Source organism: Myotis daubentonii, chromosome X (assembly GCF_963259705.1).
Source record: "Myotis daubentonii chromosome X, mMyoDau2.1, whole genome shotgun sequence".
Taxonomy (NCBI): Eukaryota; Metazoa; Chordata; class Mammalia; order Chiroptera; family Vespertilionidae; genus Myotis; species Myotis daubentonii.
Genome location: NC_081861.1, coordinates 36,805,363 through 36,831,666, shown reverse-complemented (window position 1 = coordinate 36,831,666; position 26,304 = coordinate 36,805,363). Strand labels below are relative to the sequence as shown.

Genomic DNA, 26,304 nt, shown 5'->3' with positions numbered 1-26,304 from the left:
TCTTAAAACATTCCTATCTGGAATTACCCAAAGATCTAACCTATAAGGACTGGTCTACAATTTTTTACAAGATGTTTTCCCTCTTCAGAAGAATTGAGACTATTTAGTCTGAAGAAAATATGTAGCAGTAGAATATAATAGGATTGCCTTCAAATACTTGAAGGGTAGACATTTTAGAGATAAATTATACTTGTTCTGTAGGGCCTTAGGATGGATATTAAATGGATAGAGATATTTGCTCATTGTAAAAAGAATATTCTAATAGAGCAATTCAAAAATAGAATGGGCTATCTCCGTAGAGTGTGAGCTGTTCATCTTTGAAGGTATTCAAGTACAAACTAATGGCCACTTGTCAGGGATGTTGAATAGCGGAGTCAATAATCTGATGAATGACTATACTATACTAGAACACTGGTTGCATATAAAATCATTTGGGGAGATATTTTAAAATACAAATTATTGGGTCTCATGCCTCCCCTCCAAGATGTTGATTCCATAGGTTCCATTAATCTGCATTTTTAAACTAGCACCCTAAGTGACTCTAGCATAGATGGCTTAGAGTGCTCTTTGAGGAACATTTGACTATACAACATATGAGAGAATTTCTGCTTTGATGATTTGTATTTGCTTTTTTCTATTAATCCTATGTGAAGGTTGCAGGGAGGAGGCTAGAGGCTGGGCTTATAAGACAGAGAGAATCCTGAGTAGGATATATCTGGGGCTTGTCTGGCAGGAAGAAATATCTTGAGAGTGATCACAGCTGACTGTCTGAGTTGTAGCCTCCTCCTCTGAGTATTCCTGAAAGAGAGGGAGAGAAATTAAAAACTTTCCTCTCATCAACAAGGACCAATGGGAGATGATTGTTCCAGGAGGTAGAATCTGAGGTTCAGCTGGCTCTGAGGCTTTAGGGTGCCTCACGTGCAGATCTCTATAGGGAAGGTCAAACAATAGTCTCTAGCTAGAGACTATGAACAATAAAAGGTTATGAAAACTATAAATGGAGGAGAAATGAGAATGCAGGGGAATAATGCCCAGAAGCTTCAAAATGTTTATAATTTTGACCTAATTCTCCTATGATTCATATGACACCCTTCCTTTTCCACTGTGGGTCTTGGGTAACCAGTACTGTTGCATTAATATTTTTATGGGTCCTTCAGCAACCCCATGATTCAAATGTCCTATCCTAGAGGACTGCAGGTGGCTATATCCAAGTGTTGGTTATTGTTCCAGATTTTCAAGCAGTATGACCTAGGTAAAGGCTGTAGGTAAGAGAAATTTCTTAAGGAAAAAATGGGACGGATGTACAAAATAAACCAGAAGCAGAAACTGACCTTAATCCTCCCCCTTTCTCTTTCCTTCTCTTACCTGCAGGGTCTAGGGGTTGTCAGGGTTGCTATATTAATGCTTTTACAGAGGCTTGAGACCCTCTTATCTCAAATGTCCCTACCTAGAAGAATTTAGATGAGCATCCCTAGGTGCCAATCAGCATCAGAAAACAAAAGCAATAGAAATAAGTGTGGGCACCAGAAATTTCATAAAGAGAGAAAACAATAGGACAGAAGTAAGAGATTGCTCAAGAGTTTGATAACTCCTGACAACATGGCCGAAACTACCCAACAGGCCCCTCCCCTTATATCCTTCCCCATTTAACTTCCAGGATCTCAGGTGGCCAGGGCTATCTCTGTGATTTTACAGAGGCTTCAAGGAATCCCAAGCTCTAAAATTTCTCAGTCCCCAAAACAGTAGGTAGACAAACAGAAGAACTGGCCTTCACATGGGGAAGTTAGAGTATTAAAATATGGTAGGAAGCTATGTGCAAGAGAAATGTCCTTAACATTAAAAGGGGTAGAATGAGAAATTGCAACAAAAGCTTTGACCTCTTGGCCATTAGCTAAAGCTCTCTCCTACTATCATGTTACCCCACACCTCTCTCCCTCTTTGTCCTTTTTCATGCCTTTTATTATGAGGCAGCTGTGCCTTGTTAATACTTTTAAAAGGCTTCAGGAAGCCACATGCCTAAAAACTTCCAACCAAGAGGACTTTAGCTGAGTAAACATGAATTTGATCACCAGGAAGAGCTCAACATTAGGAGGATGTAAATGTTGTCAGGAAAAGGAACATATTTTAAAACTAGTACAGACGGAAAAGACAGACCAGGAGCGAGGAAACTCCTGCTCTTCCTCTGGAAGTGCTTTTCTAATATATCACTGCCTAATCCTTACCCCCATTCCATTTTCCCATTTTAACCTGCTGGGCCTGCACATTGGGCAGCCAATGCAATTGCATTTGTTTCTTGCAGAGGCATTAGGTAGAACAGGGGTTCAACCTTTCCCACCTGTGAGACTTGTTGAGTAGACAGCTCCAAGTACCCCTATGGCAGGGCGATGCCTCCTGGAAGTAAGTGAAGGTCATTGCTGAGGGGAATTTGAGCTGGACCCCCCACTCTAGTATCTCTACCAAGGAGGGTTAGTGAGAGCTCATCTTTCTAGAAACGAGTGGTATGGTGGACATTTGTAACCAGAATAAAGTGCTGGCCCTTTAAGCCTTAAAGAAAGAGGTGAGAGTGCTGTGATCTTTTCTTCCTCCCTCCCTTTTGTGAATTCTACATTGCCATTATCTTTTCTACATACTAGGAGTACTAGGTAAACAGACACATGATGCACTTGGTGGTAGTAGCAGCATTCCAATTCCCAGGAAGGAGAGAAATGCTTTCCAGGCCAGAGGCCAGATTACCCAGCATTTCATCAACACTATTCATCCTGGGGAAGTTGGTCAATTTACTAATCAGTGCAATCTATGTCAGCGTTGCCAAGACTCCTACAGGGTGAAGATGGTGTGGGAAACTGTTAACAAGGTAGGAACAGTATTCCAAACACTAATTATTTGTAACACTAATGAATATTTAAGACGAACCATCCCTCCTTTCTAACCTCCTTTGCGGTGCCATAATCTCCCAAACAAAAGTATGTATCCCAACTAATACAGAAAAGAGACCTCTACACACCCACCTCTTGCTGAAGAGTAGGTAATTTATCTCTCTTTTATTGAAGACCAGATCAGTTTTTGTAAGGCTAGTGTCCAATCTTTTTCCACTCTGTTCTACTGGGACCCTTGCTATTAATGGCGAATGGCACCAGAATGTTAAACCTCAGTACTTAAGGTTTGGCTAAGAAAGAATTCAGAGTCAAGACTCAAATACAAGCAAAAGTTTATTTAGAAAGTCACAGAGGTAGACGTAAGCCATGGAACAAGTGAGGCAGCTGAGCTACATGGGCTCAGGAAACAAGTTACAGAGACAAAAGAAGGGCCCTTGGATCTTAGGTGAAAGAAAGCAAAGGTGCATGCCTCGAGGGGGGGAAGAGGGAGGAAAGGCACAGGTGTGCAGAGGAGAAAGGGGGGGAGAGGGAGGGAGAGGTAGAGGGAGGGAGGAGAGAGAGAGAGAGAGAGAGAGAGAGAGAGAGAGAGAGAGAGAGAGAGAGAGAGAGACTGCTGGGAAAGAAGGGGGCAGGGAAAGGCTTGGGACCTTTGTCTTAAGGGTTTTTATCTGGAGGTCGCAGGGGAGGATCTCAATAGCATATCCATCAGCTTCCCAGGTGTTTCCTTTCAGAGTCATAGTCTCTACTAATTTGTCAGTGCCATGGCAGAGGGTCATTAGTCATCACATCTGGTCCTGATGTCAGAGGTGGCTTTGCCCCACCTGGCCTTGCTGCTTTTCTGGGCCTGGAGCTGAAATACAACTGAGGCCTAGATGTTATCTCTAGGGCATAATGCTTAAGGGATTGGTCATGCAAGGGTTTGTATGGGAGTCATATTAGACTATTCTCCTGCCACCTTGTTCCTCCTATAAGGGGGTCTACCACATGACTAGTGATATGCTAGGGTAAAAAAGGTTAGGGGAGGGTCCAAATGGCATGACCAGAGATATGAAAGGTCAGGGGGCCTAAACTGCATGACCAGCGATATGCTAGGGGAGGAAAGGTCATCCTGGGGTGAGGTTCCACCTTATAATTATCCATTGCTAGTAACCCTGGGCTTTCTGCCCTGGTGTCCTTCTGTACCAGGCCCATAATTCCTATTTTGCTCAGGTCTGTCTAACTCCTATTATATCACTACTAGTGGCCCAGTGCATGAAATTTGTGCACAAGAAGGGGGGTTCCCTTAACCCCTCAGCCCAGCCTGCACCCTTTCCAATCGGGGACATCCCTCTTGCAATCTGGGACTGCTGGCTCCTAACCACTCACCTGCCTGCCTGCCTGATCACCCCTAACTGCTCTGCCTGCCTGCCTGCCTGCCTGATTGCCCCCAACTGCCCTCCCCTGCCGGCCTGATCTCACCCCAAACTGCCCTCCTCTGCCAGCCTGATCGCCCCTAACTGCCTCTGCCTCAGCCCCCACCACCATGGCTTTGTCTGGAAGGAAGTCGGACATCTGGAAGACGGCCAGTTGACCCAGTCTAATTAGCATATTACCCTTTTTATTAGTATAGATTACCATAGATACTGTTCCAGTGACACTTATGGGATGCAGCACAATACCCATTGTATTAGGACTTCCCACCTTGAATTGCTTTGTATTGGCTTTTTGTCTTCCCAGAAAATTACTGGGCTTGCCCTTCTTCTAGTTCAAAGATTAACTAGGATAAGTTAAAACCATTTGTTATCTTTTAAGGCTTCCCTCTTCTTCCAAAACCTTTGCCTACACAACACAGCTGGACCCTACCTTAAGTAATCTAAATATCAGAAAATGCACAACTGATAAAAGCAATATATAGAATTTACAAGTGCATCTTGATGTTTACAGGTCATTAATTACTTGTCAGAGAAACCAAAAAGGAAGGCTTTAAGAAATAAATATAAAACAGCCAATGCATCAATAGCAAAATAAAATTTGATTTTTAAAAATGAAGCCAATCCATGCCATAATTTTCATCCCCCTAGGAATTAATCTGTTACATAATGAACGCATACTATTATCTAGGCCCGTGGTCGGCAAACTGCGGCTCGCGAGCCACATGCGGCTCTTTGGCCCCTTGAGTGTGGCTCTTCCTAAGCCTTAGGAGTACCCTAATTAAGTTAATAACAATGTACCTACCTATATAATTTAAATTTAAAAAATTTGGCTCTCAAAAGAAATTTCAATCGTTGTACTGTTGATATTTGGCTCTGTTGACTAATGAGTTTGCTGACCACTGATCTAGGCAAAGCAGCACAAATAAGGGAAAAGAAAATTCAAATGGGGTTGAAAAACTGAGATTGAGCCAATCTACATAGGTGTGGAAACAGCATTCCAGTCTGGTAACTAATTTCAGTTTCCCCTACAAACATGGGTCATTTTCTTCAGTACTTTTGCATCCATGCCTTCCTGACTCTGTACTATATATTTAGGATGTCCCATGTTGCCAAGGCTGAAATGTTGAGAAACTAAAAATTCTGTGTTCCTTGATTTTGTGTTTAAATTTGTAAACTTAATGTTGCATTAATGGCCTATTTTGCATATCTGTTTGATTGTACCATCTTAAAGATTCATTTAAACCTGGGGAGGACAGCATGACTCTTATCCGCTTCTCATTAATAACATGCTTTTCAGTGAGTAGATAATGAATAACCTGGATAGAAATCAGTAGAAATGCAGATTGCCATTAGGTGGAGAAGGGATAAGAAATCTACTTTCCCCACAACACTGACAAGCAATTTCCAGACAGAAGGTAAAGAAACCAGGCCTCAAAGACAGATGAAGGACTGTGAAGGAAAAGTCATTTTAATGGAAGCGACGTTTAAAATCTTGGGTTCATAGAAACAAGCTATTTAATTATGAAAATGGAAAGCAGATAACTCTTAGCTACGGCTTATCCTAATGGACTCTGAAAAACATTCAGGTCTGCATAAGCATTCTTTAATTTGTTTAGTTAACTACTGTTTGTGGCACACTGGTGAAGATGAAGGGTGGGAGGTAGTGGGCATTAAGCATTACTGGTGACAGAGGTCTGCCATTGGTTGATCAGATTTGGAATAGAAGGCAAGCAAGCAGGAGAGTCTTAAAGAAAAAATATATAATTCTTTAAAAGTATTATTGTCCTACTCCACTTTTCTGGAATAGCAACAGATAGTAACAGTCTTGCTCGATATATAAAGGGCCTGTTTTACAAGTTATTTTATTTTTTTGGTAATAAGGTGCAGGCACAAAAATGACCAATGACTACTAATAAACTATCCCACAGGCCACAGGTTTCACAGGTACTAGGAAATACATGATGTTTAGAAATGCAACCAATTTCCCTTTACTCTTTTAAATCCTTTAGGATTCAACATGACTTCCTTTTGCTGTTCACTATTGATCTTTACTGAATAGAGATGATGACTGTATGTATCAGAAACTCAAGTCAAATGAAGTAATGGTTTGATTAGGTTTTCTTTGGAGAATTTTCATATTTTGGTTTTGTTTTTGTTCAACAGTGGCAATAAATACACAGGCTTTAATATAAAAGAATCTAGTTTTCTAGATGACTCTTTAAAACACACCTACAACTTTGCTTCAGCTTATTAATCTGTTTCCTGGATATTTTTGTTTTGGTTTTTGTTTGTTGTTTTTTTCTAATGGGGTTAGGTTTGCAAATCTGCAATTTGGCAGCATTTGTTTTAGTTTGGGGTTTTTAGTATATCTTGCTTCAAGCACCGAGTCACTGTCTGACAATAACCAAACTGAATGTCTCTACCATTCCACCTGCCTAATTCCCCTATACTTGAACCTCATATGAAATGCAGGTACAATCCTCCTTGTGGTGACTCAGAAAAAGCAAATTTACAGTGGTGACCTTAATGTAACTATAACATGGTTTGAAAATGTTAAGCAAAGGCATTTGGAATAAGTACTTGACAATGTTATTTGGAATTTTTAGAGGAAAGTATTTCTGGAGATTTTACCACTTTCAATTTTGATTATATTCAATTCTTCAACCCATCTATTAGAGCTAAAACAGGGAAGTATTATTTTTTTAAAAAACTGGGGGAAATTGTAAATGTGTTAAATGTCTTCCCACCTTTATTGGAATTCTTCCCTTGGAAAAGAGAATCAGAGAGAGGGGCTCCAAACAACATAAGATAGCAACTCAAAGAGCCAGAAAAAGAATGTCAGGCTGGGTGGAAATTAAGGGAATATGCTCTCTTTTCTTTTCCACAAATATTTCCTTGTATTAATCTTCTCTCTTGAAGGAAAATATGGTTCTCAGACAGAAATCACAATATTCTTTCATGACATACCTAGACCCAGGAGTTCATTTATTTTCAATTTTATACAAATAGAGTAAATTTAAAGGAAATAGTTCCTATGTATGCCCATGCAATTGTTGCCCAAGAAATAATACATTATTTCTTTCTCATTATTTCCCTTGCTTTCACCAATACACAGTCATATGGCAGTCACTGATTGAGGCAAAAGGAAATTGACAAGCAGTACTTGTCTGAATGCTTAGAAATGTGCCAACCAAAGTGAATGAAAGACAATGAAATTCAGGTTTGGGTCATGCTTTAGAAATAAAATAATTTCTTGTGTGCCTTGCTCCAAATCAGGTGGAAACCATTTTTTAGTTAAAATTCAATGATTTGTTTTTCCAAACACACCTCATCAGATGTGGAAGAAAAACATGTGTCAGATGCATTTGGCAAGCCAGATGTGCTCTTCTTCTTCTGACCCAAATTGTTCTGTTCCCATCATGAGGTTAAATGTGAACACTAGTGGCCTGTTACAGTGTTACAATGTATATCAAGAACATTCATTTATGCAGTCCTTAGTGGGAAGGGATTGGAGTTAATTTACAATTTACCCCTTGAAAAAAGCTTAAACAAGAAATAAATAACATTTTTAAAGGTGAGTTCAAGAAGAATATTGTCAGTGTTAGAGCTGAAGGGATGAAGTTTGTTGTGAGAAAAAACAAATCTGTCTGTAGCCCTGAATTCAACAAACTTAGATGGGATTTCAGCTTTGTTCCTGATTAGCTGTGTGACCTGGGGCAAGTTATTGAGCCAATGACAATATCCAAATCTCTATATACTAGTAAGAGACCCTTCAGGGTGGCATTCTAGGTGGGACTTATTTGGAGAATGTGTTTGCATAGCAAACACACAGTTTCTCCCAGACTTGTTTAATTGTGGTGACTTTGGAGTGGATTAATGGAAATGAGTGGGTATCCTAAAGCCCACTGTGGCACCTCTTGGCATTGCCACTGGGCTTATCCTCTCTCACCCTCGATTCTCTCATCTATAAAATGGGCATTCATTCTTTTGTTCAACAAATATTTATTGAGTGCCTGAGTGCCAGACACTGCTCTAAGTGCTAAGGATTAAGCACTGAACAAAGATACCTGCAGCTCCTACCTCACAGGGTTGCTGTGGGGTTTAAATGAGATGGTGTTTGTAATATCACCTTAACAACCAGAAACCCTTATGCAAATATAAGGCTTAAAGAAATCCAGCTATCTCCTGCTTCTGGTCATGACAAAACCAAGGTCTCTCTGAGTAAGAAAGGGGGATACTATGACAGGCAAAGCATTCTTACCACAAACATCTCCCTTTCACAGGCCTAACCTTAAACAATTTATATAGACCTGAGACTTCTAACCACACTAAAGAAGTTGAGAATTGTCCCATCCCTCTGGGCCTTGCCCTTCCCCCATTCTCCTACCCAGCCCACTCCACTAGGTACCTTGTGCTCTTCCAATGCCATGAAATATTAGGAAAGGCAAAAAAGAGAGGGAAGAAAGAAGGCGAGTTTAGGAGCTCTCTTAAGCAGTTGCATTGCCAGCTTCCTTTCCTTCCAGTGCCTTGCCTTGCAAGGATCACCTGTCCACATCCCAGTATTTGGGAAGCTCAGTGAGGTAATATTTGCTTCTGAACAGCAGGGAGGACACGGGAAGCACACAAGGGGTCTATAAGCGCTCAGTTCAGGTAAACAGAGGCCTAAAGCCACCTTTTTAAAATTTGTACCAGCTAGCAATGCCACCTAAACCTTTACTAAAGGCAAAAGTTTCAAAGGCAGCTAAATAATTCAGAAGAAAACACACATTATGGTCTTTATTTTTTTTGTCAGGTATGCTTCTTTTTTTCTCTCTCTCTCTATATTAAGGTATTACATATGCACACATTATGGTTTTTAATGATATTCTCTTAATTAAAGGTATAATCTAGAGAAGAAATTGACTAAATTGTTAAATAATAAATAATCCACAATAAAATTAGAGAAGGCAAAAGGGAGTGCAAGGAAAGCAATTTTGTTTGAAACTCTTGCCTTTCCCCCTATTCTATTGTTCTGTTCACAGGGCTGGCCTACTACAGCCCCTAAAAGGCAACTTTTACAATGCCAAGAAACCCACTCTCCTTTTTAAGATATGAGTCTCCTATTCAAATAAAAATGATCTCTTGCTCAAGGGTAACAAAAGCTCTTATAGTATCAGTGAACACTTTCATGAGAACCAAGCCTACTAATGGCAAAAAGGGGTAAGAGGATAGACCTCTGAAGGAGGAAGACAGTGAAATCAGGGGAGAAGTGGAGAGGCTGAGAACCCGAAGTCATACCTTGTCTTTCTTTGACATGTTTGTACAAAGCTAGTCTTGTACATACAGTGATAGAAATGTACACATAGGCATAATGACAACAGTGGCCAAAAAGTAAATAAATACGTGAAGCTAGACCATTCCCTTTTGAGGAATAGTGGAGTGCAAAGTACATAAAATTATCTTTGATAATTTTATGAATGAATGAATGACCTTTCCTTCATTCTATCCTCTCAATACTCAGAACACATTGTATGTATTTGGGGCATAGAGATATCATAAACACCAATACTCTCTTCTCAAATTATGTAATACTTGTCTGCAAGCTGACACTAAAGTAATACCATTAATACCATTAGCATATTATGCCTCTGTTGATAGTTATACTTCCAATTTATTGATCTGTTTTGTTATCTACATATCTTTTTTGTTGTCTACACTATCAACATAGCTAAACATGTCTGTTGAAGCTTGTCAAAGTGAAAAATTACACTCATGTTCAGATCATGAGAAGAGATGGCTTCATTGTTCTTTGTTCTAGTGCCACTATATTGTGCATATTGTGGTCAATTCTGGGGGCCACACTTTAGGAGGGACTTTAAAAAAAATAAAAAATAAAAAAATAAAATAAAATTATATATATATATATATATATATATATATATATATATATATATATATCTACACTAATAAAACAGAAACATGGTAATTGGCATACGACCGCTGCCCTTCCCATTGGCTAATCAGGGCAATATGCAAATTAACTGCCAGCCAAGATGGCTGCCGGCAGCCAGGCAGCTTGAAACTAACATGAGGCTTGGTTGCCTCAGTGACCGAGGACTCCAACGTTCCCCGCCTGCGGCTGCAGGCCTCTGAGCAGGCAGTTTAAGAAACATTGTAACAAATACCGCCGGACTTCAGCCAGCAGATTGGCAACATTGTATGCAAAGGCCAGAAACCTACTTTCAGCCGGAGGCCTAAGAGCTGGAGCCAAGCCTCAAGCTAAAGCTGGCCCAGAATAAAAAAAGAAAAAAAAAAAAGGAAAAAAGGAGCGGTTGGGAGCTTCAGTCACCCCCAGCCTGAAAACAGCCCTCAGACCCTCACCCAGACTGTCCAGGCACCCCAGTGTGGACCCCCACCCTGATCCAGGACACCCTTCAGGGCAAACCAGCTGGCCCCACCCATGCACCAGGCCTCTATCCTATATAGTAAAAGGGTAATATGCCTCCCGGCACCGACCGGGATCAGCGTGACGGGGCAGCGCCCAAACCCCTGACCGCCCTGCGGCTCTGTGTGTGGCAGGGGGCGGGGCCACAACCTCCCTATCCACCCTGCTCTGTGCCTGATAGGGGGGAGCTCCCCCCCCCCCAACGGGCCCTGCTCTGTGTGTGACGGGTAGAGCCATAATCTCCCCATCAGCCCTGCCCTGAGTGTGAGAGTGGCGGCGCCCCAACCCCCTGATCCGCCCTGCTCTGTATGTGACAGGGGGGAGCTCCTCAACCCCCTGATGGGCCCCGCTCTGTGCATGACAGGGTACGGAGCCCCAACCCCCCTGATGGGCCCTGCTCTGTGTGTGACAGGGGGCAGCGCCCCAACCCCCGGATTGGCCCTGCTCTGTGCGTGACAGGGGGTTGCTCCACAACCTCCCCATCGACCCTGCCTTGAGTGTGACAGGGGGCGGTGCCCCAACTCCCCAATTGGCCCTGCTCTGAGCCCGACCAGGGGCTACACCTAGGGATTGGGCCTGCCCTCTGCCACCCGGGAGCAGGCCTAAGCCAGCAGGTCGTTATCTCCCGAGGGGTCCCAGACTGCTAGAGGGCACAGGCCAGGCTGAGGGACCCCCCCCTCCCCCCCCGAGTGCACAAATTTTTGTGCACCGGGCCTCTAATATATATATATATATATATATATATATATATATATATATATATATATATGAAGGGAAGGGGAAAGGACTAGAATTTGTGTCATACAAGTAACATATGAAAGCTCTTAGTTTAGTTTACAAAAGATGATAAACAGGTGACATGGTGTTGGTACTCTTCAGGCTATACATCATGTGGAAAAGACAGCATATTTATTCGGTATCATTTCAGAGGGTAGAATTAGGACCAGTGGGTGGAACTACAATTTTAGCATTAATTCATTCCACAGATGCATAGTGAGTTTCCTACATGCCAGGCATTAAGCTTAACACTAGGAATGAGAAGCTCAGATTCCACTGGAGATGACAATTACAAAGCAATATTATCAGTGCTACCTACAATGGAGAAACGGAAGCACCGTGGGAGGACTGACCAATTCAACCAAAAGGCTGACGTAAGATTGGAAAGGAGAGAGACTCTCGTGAAGGATGCCAGCCCAACAAAAAGAACTTTCTACCAACTTGAACTGTCCCACCATGGAGTGAGCTACCTCCTGAGCCTCTTCTGAGCTAGGGAGTGTCTCACCTCTAGAGACATTTGAGCAGAGAAGCCATTGCTGAATCGGGTAAGAGGTTGAACGAGATGTTTTTTAAAGTCTCATCTGTCTCTAAAAATCTATTATTCTACTAAAGTCCAACTGGATGTTCTATTGATCAAGTAGATATTCTAATTTAACTCTTAGAGAAGCAGAATATTTCATTCCCCAGATCTCCCCAATAGCAGTGTTTTGGTTAATGGGGATTTTAATATAAGTACCTAAACTGAAGTACAAGACATAAATTTAAAAAGAAATTTTGCCATCCTACCTATTTTTCCTCCAACAAGATTTTTTAAATTGAAGTCAAATGATAATGATTTTTGTTGATGGTAGATCATGAGCATTCACCAGGGATATGTCTGGAGATTCAAACGTGTGAATAAAGCTTGAGCATATGATTTTCTCCATAAAATGAAGTAATGAATCTATAAATATGGACTGAAGTAATTTATAGTGCTATTAAATTCTGCCACTAAAATAAATATATTTTCTGTACTATAAAATATGTGATATTTTTCAGCAGTTCCTGTATGCCAGGCACTGTTCTAAGTGAGATGCATGTATTAACTCATGTAATTTTTCTCAATAAACCTTTTAAGTAGGTACTTTAAAAAATCCCATTTTATGGATGAGGAAATTGAGACAGATAGGGGCTAGATAACTTATGCACCTACCAAATGGGATTCAAACCCAAGCAGCATGACTTTGCGCTCTCAAACACTGGACTATACAGTTACCTTGTACTTAACTGGGTCTACAGAGGAATACTTATATGCACAGTGATGAGCAGTGACCAACACCATTGCAAAAAGATACAAGGTTTAAGTGGTGGGCTAAATGTACTCAATAATCACTTGGTTCCACGCACCAGCTTCACTGGGCCTGATTCAAATTTTTACTTCAACAAAAGGCAAATTTCTCCATATTGTTGACCTTAATCATTTATTACAAATAGTTGGAACAGTGACTGTTGAATCCATGAATGCTAAAGCTCTACTTTACTGTTTTTGGATTAATCTGCTCCTCCTCCATTCATGTACTAGTATTTCTCCTTAGGGATTTTATTTACTAATTATCTAGCAGTTCTAAGAGAAATTCTTGTGGTCTCTCTGCATAACCATTGTTTATTCATTCTTAGATACAAAATAGTGCTCCTTGTGGTGAAATAAATGAATCATGGCAGGTTGGAGAAAAATGAACTTGCTATTACACATCCTGCACATAATTTTTTAATTTCTCCCAGATGATTGAGTTAAGATTCAATCCCTTTTATTGCCTTCAGTATTTCAGCCAAAATAAGACAGACTGCAAAAAAATGCAAAAAGAAAGAAAGAAATGCTAGAGATTGTTTTCTTCTTTTTGGTCTGAATGTTATACTGTCACTTAAATACTAGTTAGGAAGATAAATATCTCAGCTTAATTTTTCTCAATTATGAGCCATTTCTTTTCCCCCTTCCTGCTTTCAGAACTAAGTCATCAACCAGGGCCCAATCATTTCTGCCACTAACCAACTTTGTATTTACTGCATTCATTAATATCTGCTGCATGTACACCAAACATGTTTAAAATGCACACTTTAAGCATTGTCATTTATTCTCCTAGAAATGCATCATTACCTAAAAGAATAAACCTTTTAACCTGTATCAGCAATCAAAGAGCTCAAGTAAATGATGAAGTAAATGAGTCCAAATTATAGCGCACTCAGATCAGAATTCATAGACCCATTTGCCCTTGTCTTATAAATTTATCTTTGGAAGCAATGGTCTGTTTGTAAATAGTGTAATAGACAAATTGTTCTAACACCCTCCCCTTATCACTCAGGTTTGATTAGGCCAAAATGAAGAACACAAAATACCTGTTTGTATGGCCCAAAGACACAACTACACCACAGTGTCGTCTATAATGCAAAAGAAAAAACAAAGAAACTGATCTTAAGAGTCCTTCAATAGGGAATTGGATAAATAAATATGGTATATCTATTAATTGAAATGCTATGCAGCCATTGTAAATGAGATAAGTTTATTCTAATAATTTTATTTTTCAATTACAGTTGGCATACAATATTATATTAGTTTCAGGTGTATACCCTAGTGATTAGACATTATATAACTTACTAAGTTATTATCCCAATAAATCTTATACCTATCTGACACCACACATAGTTATTAGAATATTATTGACTATATTCCCTACGTTTATTCTCATAAAATTATAAATATATGCAAGGAAATGATGAAGACCAGCCCTAGCTGGTTTGGCTCAGTGGATAGAGCATCGGCCTTCAGTCCAAAAGGTCCTGGATTTGATTCTGGTCAAAGGCATGCACCTTGGCTGCAGGCTACCCCCCAGCCCAGGCCCTGGTCAGGTGCATGCAGTAGGCAACCAATCCATGTGTTTCTCTCACATCAATGTTTCTCTCTGTCTTTCCCTCTCTCTTCCACGCTCTCTAACAAAAAGAACAATGGAAAAATATCCTTGGGTAAGGATTAACAAAACAAAAAAAAAGCAAAGAAAAGAAATAATAAAAAACCAAATTCAGTATAGTGGATACTTTGGGCCTGGAAGAAGCAGTATGCAATTAGAGAGGGGTACATAGGCAGACTTCAACTAATTCATAGCATTTTTGATTTTTAAGTTTTGTGGTGGGTACACAGGTGTTCTTAACATTTTTAATAAATTTCTGTTCATTTGAATTATTTACTATTTTTTTAATTCTTTGAGCAACTGACTAGAAAATTCCTGCTGAAATAAAATAAAGTAATTGAAAATATTTTTCATTATGATGCTTAGAAATTGTTTTCTGGGTCAGAGGAGACTAATGTAATATGAAATGAGCATAAATGTCAATGGGTGAGGTTTTGATCTTATAAAGCCTTAATTATAGGGGAAAATTATTGGTGTGGACATCAAAAGAGGATAATTGGAGGGTGGGGGGAGGATTATAAAACATATATCCTGATTGGTTTAGCTGAGAATTTGGCCCAATGATCTTTAGAATAACTTTAACTGTAGAATTCTACAGTGCTATAAAACTAGTGCTGATAGCCATTTTTCACCAACCTTCTGATATCTTTCACCAACAATCTAGTTGTCACCCTCATCAGACCTAAGCTTCAGTTATTAAGGAAATATATCTTGAATGCCTACAATTTAGGCACTGTGCTGGCTGCCAAGAAGGCTACAAAAATTAATCAGGCATGGACTTTGTCCTCAAGAACACCCAAGTAATGTGGGGAAGACAGACACATAGCCAACTCACCTTAAAGTAATATAGTCAGCTCTATAGCAAAGGTATGAGTAAAGTGCTATTGGCAGATAGCCGAGAAAGCACATCTGTGGGGCAGAGGAGAGTCAGAAAAAGTTTCACAGAAGACATGATGTTTGCTCTGGATCTTGTAGGGTGAATAGGGATAATTCAGGCAGAAGCAAAAGCATAACCAAAGGCATAAGATGTGAAAATGTGTAGCATATTTCAGTGAACAGTGAATAGTAGTCCAGTATGACTGGATCATAAGAGAATGTAGCCAAGATACTAAAGACTCATACACAAGAAGTTGGATTTTGTCCTGTAGGTACTATCAGAATTTTAAACAAGGAAGTAGCTTATCAGATTTACATTTGGAAGGATCACTGGATAAATTAGAGAGATGAAACCAGTAGATCAGTTAGGAGGCAATGTAGTCCAGACCAAAAACTGATGGGAGCCTAACCCAGGACAATGGTAATGAGAATGGAAAGAATACAAAAGGACAGATTCTACAGACATTTTTCTATGTTAGAATGAGCATGGCATAACAAAGAAAAGCACCTACCTTGGATGTTAGGTGCTTTACTGATAGAATTTAGAAGGAGAGCCGGACTATACAAGGAAGGTAATATATTTGGTTTAGAAATGTTTAATCTGAAAGTATCTATGGGACAATCAGATGAAAATGTCGATCAGCAAAAGTTCTTTACTTTCTCCCTAAAACATATCTTGAATCCAATCTCTTTCCTCCACCTCCATTTCTCCCAGCCTAGTCCATGCCACAAACATCTCTCCCCTGAACTATGAGAAGAGTCACCTAACCAATCTCCTTGTTTCCACTCTGGCCCACCTTAGTTGGTTCTCCATATAATAACTAGAGTAATCCTTTAAAATTTTAATTCAGATCTTATCTCATCCCACCTCAAATCCTCCATTAGCTTCTTATCATATGTAGAATAAATCCAAGCTTTTTACCGTGACATACAGGGGCCTACTAGATCTGACCTCTGATTATTCTCCTAAGCTCATTTCCTACCAAACTCTCTTGTTCACTTGGCTTCAGCCATATTGGCTTTTTTTTCTGTTCCTCATGTTCCAGCCTCAGTGAATCATTTCAGTGACTCAGTGAAGGCCTCAGTGAGGATTTGATTGCCATAAACACAATGCGTAGTTTCCATGGTGATAGCTCCAGGAATTCCAGCCCTCTGAAATTATTTCAGCAGGACTAAGCAGGTCTCAAAAAAGATGCAATGTAGCTTGCCAAAGTCCAGAAAAAAGCAACTAAATAAACAATCAAAAAAGCTGAAGTGGGATCAAAGAAACTCCATAAAAGGACAACTGAAAACATGACATATGTTTATAATTTCTATCATGTTATCTTACCTCTGATCAAATATGACTTTAGACTCTTTCTCTAGGGTTTTCACTCCCAAGGACCTAAATCTCAACTGACTTGGAAGTCATGGAGTCATTGAGACCACACTTCCTTTATATTCTCCAGCATATCTAGCATACAGCTATAAGCATTTAGCACATGTTTAAATAGAGATGAAATTTAATATAATTAAATTCAAATTTCAAAGGGGTAAAGATGAGGGAAACTTGACTTGGTAGAAAAAATTAACAGTTTTAATTTGACCTCAACCTGAGTTGACAGAGGGACTATATTCACTGGGTTATATTCTTCACACCTCCAGGAGAGTACTTTAAAATTGTGAAAGAATAGATCAAAGATTAAATATGTTAATGCAAACTCAGGCAGCATTGATAGAAAATAATGCTCTAGTGACAAAATCAGTTTTAAATTTTATCCTGTCTTTCTCATATTTCTGGAATGTCATGTTTATTTCTAGAAACTCCAATTTAAGAGATTGCTAACTAGAATGTGTCTATGGAAGAAAGACCAAAATTGTGAGGGTTCTGGAAATAGTAGTAGATGTAGGTAGAGCTAGCCTGATGAAGAGATGAGAAGGGGGCATAGTAACAGCCTTGCAATATTTGAAGAAACATCCATAGAAGAAGGAACAGAACAGCTTTGAATAGCTCTAGCAGGTAGTGCTAAAGGGTGAGAGTTATAGAGAACCAAATTTCAGTTCAGAATAAGAAAGTGATTTATTACAATAATTAATATATAATTAATATTCTGTGCTGGAGTGGGTTGACTAAATGGTTGTACACTGCCTTTCAATGGCCTTTTTTTCAGGCAGATAAAGGATAATCACACAACAGGATATTGTTGGGGATATTTCTGCATTGAGATGAAGATTGAACTAAGAAAGTGTTTTCAAACTAGAATGCAACCCATTTGTGGAGCCATGAAATCAATTTAGTGGGTCCTGATCAGCATTTTTAAGTGAATTAGGATAGAATAGAAAATATCAGAGAGCATCACACAAAGCAAGGATGAGTGTGGTTTAAGAACTCTATTTTGGAACCATGTTTACATATATATGAATATATCTACAGGGTTGCAGTGTAATATGCTTTGCTTACTATGGATTGCAATAAAAAATGTTTAAAAACAATTTTTTCAAATGCACTGGAGCCTCTTCCAGTTTTAATATCTAGTAGCTCTAAGAAGCTTTATCTCTGTTGCAGAGGTCCAAAATTGCTGTTTATGAGAAAATGTGGTCTTACATGAAATCAGCAGAGCCATCTGTGTTTACCAAAACAACAGCAGACGGCGTGGCCCGAGTGCGGAAGTCCAAGGGAAAGTTCGCCTTCCTGCTGGAGTCAACCATGAATGAGTACATTGAGCAGAGAAAACCATGTGATACGATGAAAGTTGGTGGAAATCTGGATTCCAAAGGCTATGGTGTGGCAACCCCTAAAGGCTCAGCATTAAGGTGGGTGGAATAATATAACAATATCCGTGTTGTTATAGTATTCCACCTACCCTGATGCATTTTGTTGTCATTTTCTTTCTTGTGGATTTTGAGGTAACTTTTAAAAGTTTAAAATCTACAATATTCCATGGAGTTAAATAAGACGGTAAATTATGGTTTCATCTATTTAATGCATCCATTTTTTTTAATGTTCTCTCTCTGTGTTGTCCTCTCTGACTGTTGCTGTTTTAATTTTACAGTTCAACGGCTTTTTCAATTTAAATGGTAAAAGCCAAGTTATGGTGCCATATGTGACGAATGTTAATTGCATGGATGTGGTGTTCTTGTTACTTTTTTTCTCAAAGACAATTTCCCCATCCCGCACACTTCAGTTTTGAGCAAATGTTATCCTCCATGCCACCTTCCAATATTTAACCCTGTATTTGCTGTACAGACATTTTTATAGCTCCACGTTCTGTGAAATTTAGCCAATTTGTCCTCTTGTGCTCCTTTTTATACGTTAACGATTTCCTAAGCATTTGTGCATTTTCTTACAAGTTATGTTTTATCGTTTCAAGAAATGCTGTTAACCTGGCAGTATTAAAACTGAATGAGCAAGGCCTCTTGGACAAATTGAAAAACAAATGGTGGTACGACAAAGGAGAGTGCGGCAGCGGGGGCGGTGACTCCAAGGTCAGCCTCAATGTCACCACAACCGGGTACCCTTAGTGACGAGTAATCGGCAAGACTGTTATCTTATTATTGAGGAGAGAGCACAAGACTCACACATAAATTGAAATGACCAGGTTATTCCCCTGCCTGGCAGCTTTGGGAACCAGAAAGACTTCAGGGCGCTGCCTGCATTTTTGATCTAACTTGGGTCCCTTCTTAAACTCCCAGACAGAGGCTCCCTATCCACACCCCTTCCTTCCCATCACACACTGGACTGGTTGCCTTATGAAGGCTATGGTGTGGGTTTCACTGCCTTAGGCTTTCAATAGCCCAAGGCTTTCCTTAAGACTGTCCCCCGCCTGCCTCAGCTGAGTGGTGTGAGAAATCAAACCCACCTACTAAAAAGTCAGGTTACAGCCTCTTTTTTCCGCTTAAGGCATAATGTTGCTCACAGATGTTGGTTGGTTGATTAGAGTTGGCTTCTTCAATTATGTGTTTGAGTGATGAGATATTTTTTTCTATATGTGATGGCCTATTTAAGCTGGCCCCACTTAACTTGAAAGCCAAAAATAAGCTCGGTTTCAAGTTAGATGGGGTCTTTCTTCAATAGGCCACCTCATATCTAGACTTTGCAAAGAGATTTTGTATATTTAAACAAGTGCGTCGCCTAACTGTGTACTCTTTGTGTATAAATTCCTGATTTGGCTTCCTTAGCCATGTTCTTGGTTCAGGTAGGTCAAATTGTAATCCAGGCTACCATTATGAGAAAACACATCTTACTTGGCATTCCTTTGACTCCTTAATGCTCTTCAGGGCTAGTAAGAATGAATAGCCTTCCTCCAAGCAACAAGAAATGGAAGCAAGCTCAGAAGCCAAGTTACCAAATGATGGAAGGACAGATTGGGTAAGTACAGGAGAGGACCTGAAAACAGAATTCTCCATGGCCCAAAGGGAATGAGAATTATATCGAAACATGTAAGATCGACTTTTATACAACCAAGAATTCATGGGCATCTTAAGGTGAAGAACAGTGTTTCCCAACCACAGATCATCAGATAGGCAAGACAAAACTTTTCTCCTTCAAAGACAATGGTTACACCTCTGTTCCTCTCTTTCCCTCTCCATTCTTCAGCATCCTGACAGAAAAGTTAGTTTACCAGTCTGCAGAATAATATGGGTTTAGAAACAGTAATACAGAGTATGTTCAAAGAAATAAATTTAAGAATAACTTTCTTCAGCACATAATCTTACCAGGCATTGGCGAGGTCTTTTATTATAAAACCTTGATTAACCAGAACTCACCTAACCAGTACCCCAATTAACTAAATTGAGCACCCCTCAGTAATCCGCAATGATGAGAAAGCAGCAATAGTACTAAAAGAGAAGACTGAAAGGAATTGACTTTTTAATCACTTGCCAAGCAATTACCTGTGGTTAGATCACATTCAGCTCTGTCTCCTATATCTTCTCTCCATCTGGATTGACCCTCAAATATTAGAGGCTTCTTACCTGAGGAAAGAAAGTGGATACAAGCACTTTGAGGGGGAAAATGTTATTAACCAAGAATGAAACAAAATGAGTATTGAAAATTCCATCCATTCCTTATGGATGCCAATTAATCAAGTTTTTACTGTGTGTCAAAAAGCAGTAACTTCCTTTCCCACCTATGTGAACTAATGACATTGACAGTTTAGCCAAACTTTTGGCCTATTTGAGTTTTGGAATGGCTAGCCTGATGCCTATAGTATTTAGCACCTTCTTCCTGGTCTTCTTCTCATGTTAATGGCAGGCCACAGAGAACCCAATTATATCATTGAAATTAGTTGTGGAATGAAAATTGAGCTGGATTGGATACATTACTCTGAGGAATTCATCTCAGCATGGTTAAAAGGAGCTATGGACTATTTCAAGATGACTCTAAAACATCCACATGATGCCAACTGCCCAGAAGTTTTCAAATAACCAAATGTTTGATGTTGCATAAAAAATCTACACACATTTAGTTGAATTTTCACTTTTTACCCAGATGTTTTGGTATCATGAAGATCCATAAAACTTTAGACCAGCTATTTACTAATTACAACCAACAATCAACTTTCTTTTCTCAGCTGATACTGCTGCAAAGTTATCAAGTAACTTAATCGCCGACCCATAATTTCCAAATTATATGACTTTTATATGCAAATAGAAAAATATTTCAGTAGATCTTAAATGTTTTCAACTTCTTTGATGATAGTGCTACCTGCCAGGTATCCTTCAAATCACTTTTTTCAGTCATTGTTCCAGCCAATCTTTTGAAATAAGTCAACCGTTTTCTCAACTACGGATAATAGTATGATCAGTGCTGCATATCCAATGATTGCTTATTCTATTTCTGGATTACCAAGGAGCTTGCCTTTATCTTCTTCCTTCTTGCTACCTGCTGTTTTCTGAAAATGAGTGAGAGAAGGGGCAAGAGATGAATTTGACTCTCTTTTACCACTATTTAGTGGTGATGCCAAAAACAAATCAATGGAGAAGAAAGTAGAAAAGGCAGTGAAACCTCATTAATTTGGAGCCCTCTAATTTATAATCTGTGATAAACTGGACAGGGACCAGTCTATAATCTAACTTCATATTATCAGGGATGCAGCCAAGAGAGGTTTGTTAAGCAAATGAGAGTTGGGACTAGATTGTCAGTTGAATTTTTGTTTAAGAGAACAAACCTTTTTCAAATGTTGGAAGCATCTATTAGATATAATCATATTCATTACAAATATATCTGCTAAAGTAGTGCTCACAAAGACCTCCAGAAAGCAATGTTTTATAGTGAGTTTGAATTACAAAATAGACTTAAAGTAGTAAAATTGCCATTCTTCAAACAGATTTTGTAATTCATGACTTTTTAATTCAGACAACCCCTCCTCTGTTAGTCCAAATCAGTAAGATTTAAATGTATTAGTAAAATGGCTTGAGAATTACAGTTCTTTATTGTATCCCATCCCCAGTTAACATGACAATTGACTGCTGAATATATCATCTAATAGAGAAAGTGAGACCCAGAGATGGTGGTGACTTTGAGAAGGTCACACAGCTAATGCTATTACAAATCTCTTCAGACTTTCAGGGCCACCTCCTGTGATAATATTGCAGATAGCAATTTATCACATCTAACCATCCAATGAGCAATGTCAATCTGTCTGCATGTGACATATTTCCATAAAAATCAGGTTCATTCTCAACTACCTTGGTTACAATGCAAATGGCATATTGAAGCCATTATAGACCTCACACTGATTACTAAAAATGACAGCAATCACAAAGCCCGACATTTATGAGTGCTTTTACTTGTTAAAAAACACTTCCACACCTATTATCTCTGAAACCAGGAGAGGGAGAAAAACCTACACTACTGATCTCTTTGTCTGTCTCCTGCAACCTTTAAGTAATGATAAATGGGCAATTATGTTAAATTGTTGTCTTTTTCCCCCTGGCATGAGACATTACACATCCTAAGCCTATTCTCAAAAAGTCACAATTCTATGGAAGGAACCAACAACTATTCAGGCTGTTTTAAATATGCACATGCTTAAACTAATGAAGTAGATATTTATTTTACTTTAATTTATTTTATGAATAGAAGGAATTAATTCAAAGCCTGTCACTAAAGTAGCCTCTGAACCAGACCTACAGGCTAGAACTAAAATACTTCTTAGTTTTACCATTTTTCTGAACTTGAGTTAATAGAGCCTAAACAAATCAGAATTGATCCTTCCTTGATGGACTTTAAATGCAGGCAAGGATCATGGAATTAGAGCTGTGGTTTGGGGGATTTTAACCTGCAAATCAACCTTTTGTGTTAGTGCTTTATTACAATGTGCATGCAAATGTGGTGATTAAGAGCCAGAAGGTTGCTCTACCAGGTTTGGCTCAGCCTACAGACTAAAGGGTCCCGAGTTCAATTCTTGTCAAGGGCACATGCCCAGGTTGTGGGCTCAATCCCCAGTAGGGGGTGGGTAGGAGGCAGCCCATCAATGATTCTCTCTCACTGATATTTCTATCTCTCTTTCCCTCTCTAAAATCAATAAAAATATATTTTTTTAAAGAGCCAGTAGGTTATTTCAGTGCTAAACCCAGTTCACTGGGGGTTTGTGACACAGCCAATATGTCTGTCACTGTAAATCACAGCAGAATGGGGATTTAGCTGCTGAATTACCTCATAAACATATCAGCCTCCCTCTATAGCTGCCCGTCATCTCAAACTTTCAAATACTTCGAAAGAAGCACCACCATATTTCATTCTCTTAATCTTGGGTAAAGTGTATCAGATTAGCTTTCCCGTGTAGTCCTACTTTACTAGAGGGGGTCAGGTCAGTGAAACAAGCTTTTTGTGACTGGGGTGACAAGGCATTATAAACCTTATCCCACCTCACCCTAGAATTGCCCTGGCTTTAGTTCTATCCAGGGATTTAAATAGGCCCCCAGTGTCCATATTTTCTAAGCTGAAAATCATCACACTTTATGTGTTTTGGGGGACATTGGAACAGAATGTTTAAGTGGGGCCATTCTGAACTTGACTTCAATAAGAGTTGTACCACAGGTGCCTTAACTTGTAAGGCATATAGGAAAGTAAGGGATGAGGCTGGAATATGCAGTTAAGCTTCCATTAATTAACTAAATCATTTGATGATCATTATGATTTGTAGAATATTGATAAAGAAATGCAGTTTTATTATCTTCAAATATATATAGGGACTAGATTATACTAGCTAATGTAATGCTAGGAAAGAACTTAGGGAACTTGTTTTAATAAATTCAAAACATGACCTGCAATTGAAATTGTTTCCTTTTGTACTGGTGCTTTCAAAGTACCTAAAAACAGTTTGTTCTCTTAAGAAATTCAAACATGATTCTCCTCCCTATCAATAGCAATCTTTTTTTTTAATCCCATACATTTGCTTAGCGAGTCTTCTACTCAAAGATAGGGAAAAGTTATACTTTTAAGACAGTCCATTTCCAAATGCCTTTGGCTTCCTATTCAGTGATACATAGATGACTGAGGTGATACTGTGTTGCCCATATGCATAAATGAGATCCTCAGTTTTGTGTGTATTTCTTCTTCCATGTATGTCCTCAATTCTCCTCTCCTATGCCACCATTTCTTAACCACTTCTCTTCCATACCCAGAAGTCTTTGACATTTTGGGGCCTTGAATAATGGATGTGAATCTGCATCTGCCTTTTACCTGCAACAAGATGGACCTTTTATTGGCAGGAGCCATCCCCAAAGGTAGACATTTTGGATACCCAGGGTTAAGATGGATCCCAATGACTCTTTACTGACACTGTTATGTGTGTAGGCAAGAATCATTACAGATTGATGGCATTTCCTTCTTGGAAGAAGTTCCTTCTTGAAAGAAGTTTCCGTGAATCATCAAGACTGGTTTGGAATCAAAGAGTAGGGTGAGTATACTATGCTCTTCATTGATTTGCATGTCTCTGTGCTGGTGCTGCCTCCTGGAAGTATGAAGAACCTGACAATTTTATTTTCTGGTAGTGACTAAATTTGCTCCTTGAACTTACTCAGGTCTTTCTCCCAAGAGCAAATCCTCACTTTTTCTCTCAAGTGACAGCTTCAAGCAAGGGACCTCTTTGCCTTAAGAACTGAACCAGTCCAGTGACTGCCAAAACCATTGAGTTTGCAAGATGGTGTTAAAGAATAAATTCTACCACCGGAAAATAATTGTAATCCAAAAAGAAAACATTTTTGTTAAATTAACCATTCTACTGATGTTTTAATTTTTAAATTGACTATGTGGCCTTAACATGATTTCTATGATTAAGATATGATTATTTGCCTTTGGTTATCCTGATAACTTGAATGTGTTTCTTATTGAAAAATAATGACTAAGTGTCCAACACCAGAGCTACAGAAAGAGGAGCAGGAGTAAAAAGCCTGAAGGTAAGAATGCTGTTATATAATTTCCAAAAGGAAAGACACTGTTGCAATGGCATAGTGAAATGATGTATGTCTATGCCTTTTCTGCCCCTCTAAGACCAAATCAATTGGTTTCCTTTCATCTGGAGAGGAGGTTACAGAACCACACTCTCTGAAAAGTAGGACAGCCCATGGAAAAGAAACATGAAAGATTTGAAACAAATAAATGCATTCAATGAGGGTGGGAACTGAGGTTGGTGGAACAGGGTGGGGCAGATTTCTTACTGAGAACAATTGAAATCCATTCTCTTTTGACTTTCTAGAGAGCGGTATAGCATTTGGCCCTTGGCACATGAGGCAAATCCCTAATTGTCAGAAGTGGCAAAAGTGTGGTCCAAGTCTAGATTCATCTTAAAACTTAATTTCATCTTGCCTTGAAGAAGATGTTTCTCAAAATATAGACATAAGGCAGTAGCATACTTTACACTTTTTAAAAATAAAAAGAGATTGAATGAGAAAGAGAGAGAGAGAGAGAGAGAGAGAGAGAGAGAGAGAGAGACTGACTCTGCTGGTGTGTTCTGTCTAGCTTCACTACTGAAAATGCAGATAAATGAATGCCAAAATGCTCGCTAGAGGAGGGCAGTATGTGCCCTGACATGGCAACCAACTTTCAGTTCTTATATTTGACTCCATTTGTTTCTATCTATTGGGGTGTAAGCTGAACTGATTATTCTTCTATGGGTTATGGTCAAGGGAAAGCTTTTGAGGAAAAAGAGAATGTTGGCACCCATTATATTAAACTCTCAATAAAAATTTGGCTAGACTCAGGGGAATGAACTAGATGTCTATGCCTCTTTCTCAGGGTCATTGGGATATCTAAATAAAACACACTTATAATAAAACTCAACCAAATTCTATAGTTTTAATTTTAATGGAATTTAAAAACAAGTTATCAAGAAAATCATATCAATTATGAACTTGGGAAAGTACCTGCAGTCACATTTTAACCAAAACTGCCTTCTTTGAGAGCTTAGCATCTTCCCTGAGCTCCTTCTCTCTGTCAGGAACAAATTGAATAAGAAGTCCTCTCAGACAAATTGGGTTATGTCCATAACCAATAATTATTTTGGATTCCTGTTCTAGAGGGAGAGGTTGGACAAACGCCCAGTTTGGCAGAAATCCATCAGTGAAATTCACAACTTGTAGAATCAAAGGGTCTATTACTTTGAATTTGAGAGGTTATCATTTGGAAATGCACTGGTTTTACCCACATATCTACAAGTGGCTTTGGGGCTGCTACTCTAATATAGATGCTCATCAATAGGTTTTAATCACCAGCATTCTTAAGCCCCTTAGTAAAATGATTCACAGCTTTCAACTCCTAATGTTACATGCATGCATTATTGAATTTGCTCTTTGCACTTATATTAAATTATGATCTCATTAGCAAGGAATTAAGTAGGTTTGAGCTACATTTGTGAACTACATAGATATAAATACTCTCTCAGAGGGAGCTTCTAGCAGCTAAGCACTGCATAGCTCTGCAAATCATTGTAGCTGCCCCTGTGAAATGAGGGTCATCTGAGTGACCAGAGTCTAGTAATGCCAACAGTCATATGAGCATGCTCTCTACTGTA

At 39.2% G+C, this 26,304-nt stretch overlaps 1 protein-coding gene across 1 annotated transcript in view; it reads left to right on the top strand.

Moving 5' to 3' along the window:
- Positions 1–26,304, top strand: part of LOC132225065 (glutamate receptor 3-like) — a 347,385-nt gene that overhangs the window by 303,155 nt on the left and 17,926 nt on the right. Inside the window, 1 exon segment of the mRNA XM_059680281.1 lies at positions 17,853–18,100. Within this exon segment, the coding sequence (XP_059536264.1) occupies positions 17,853–18,100 (248 nt within the window).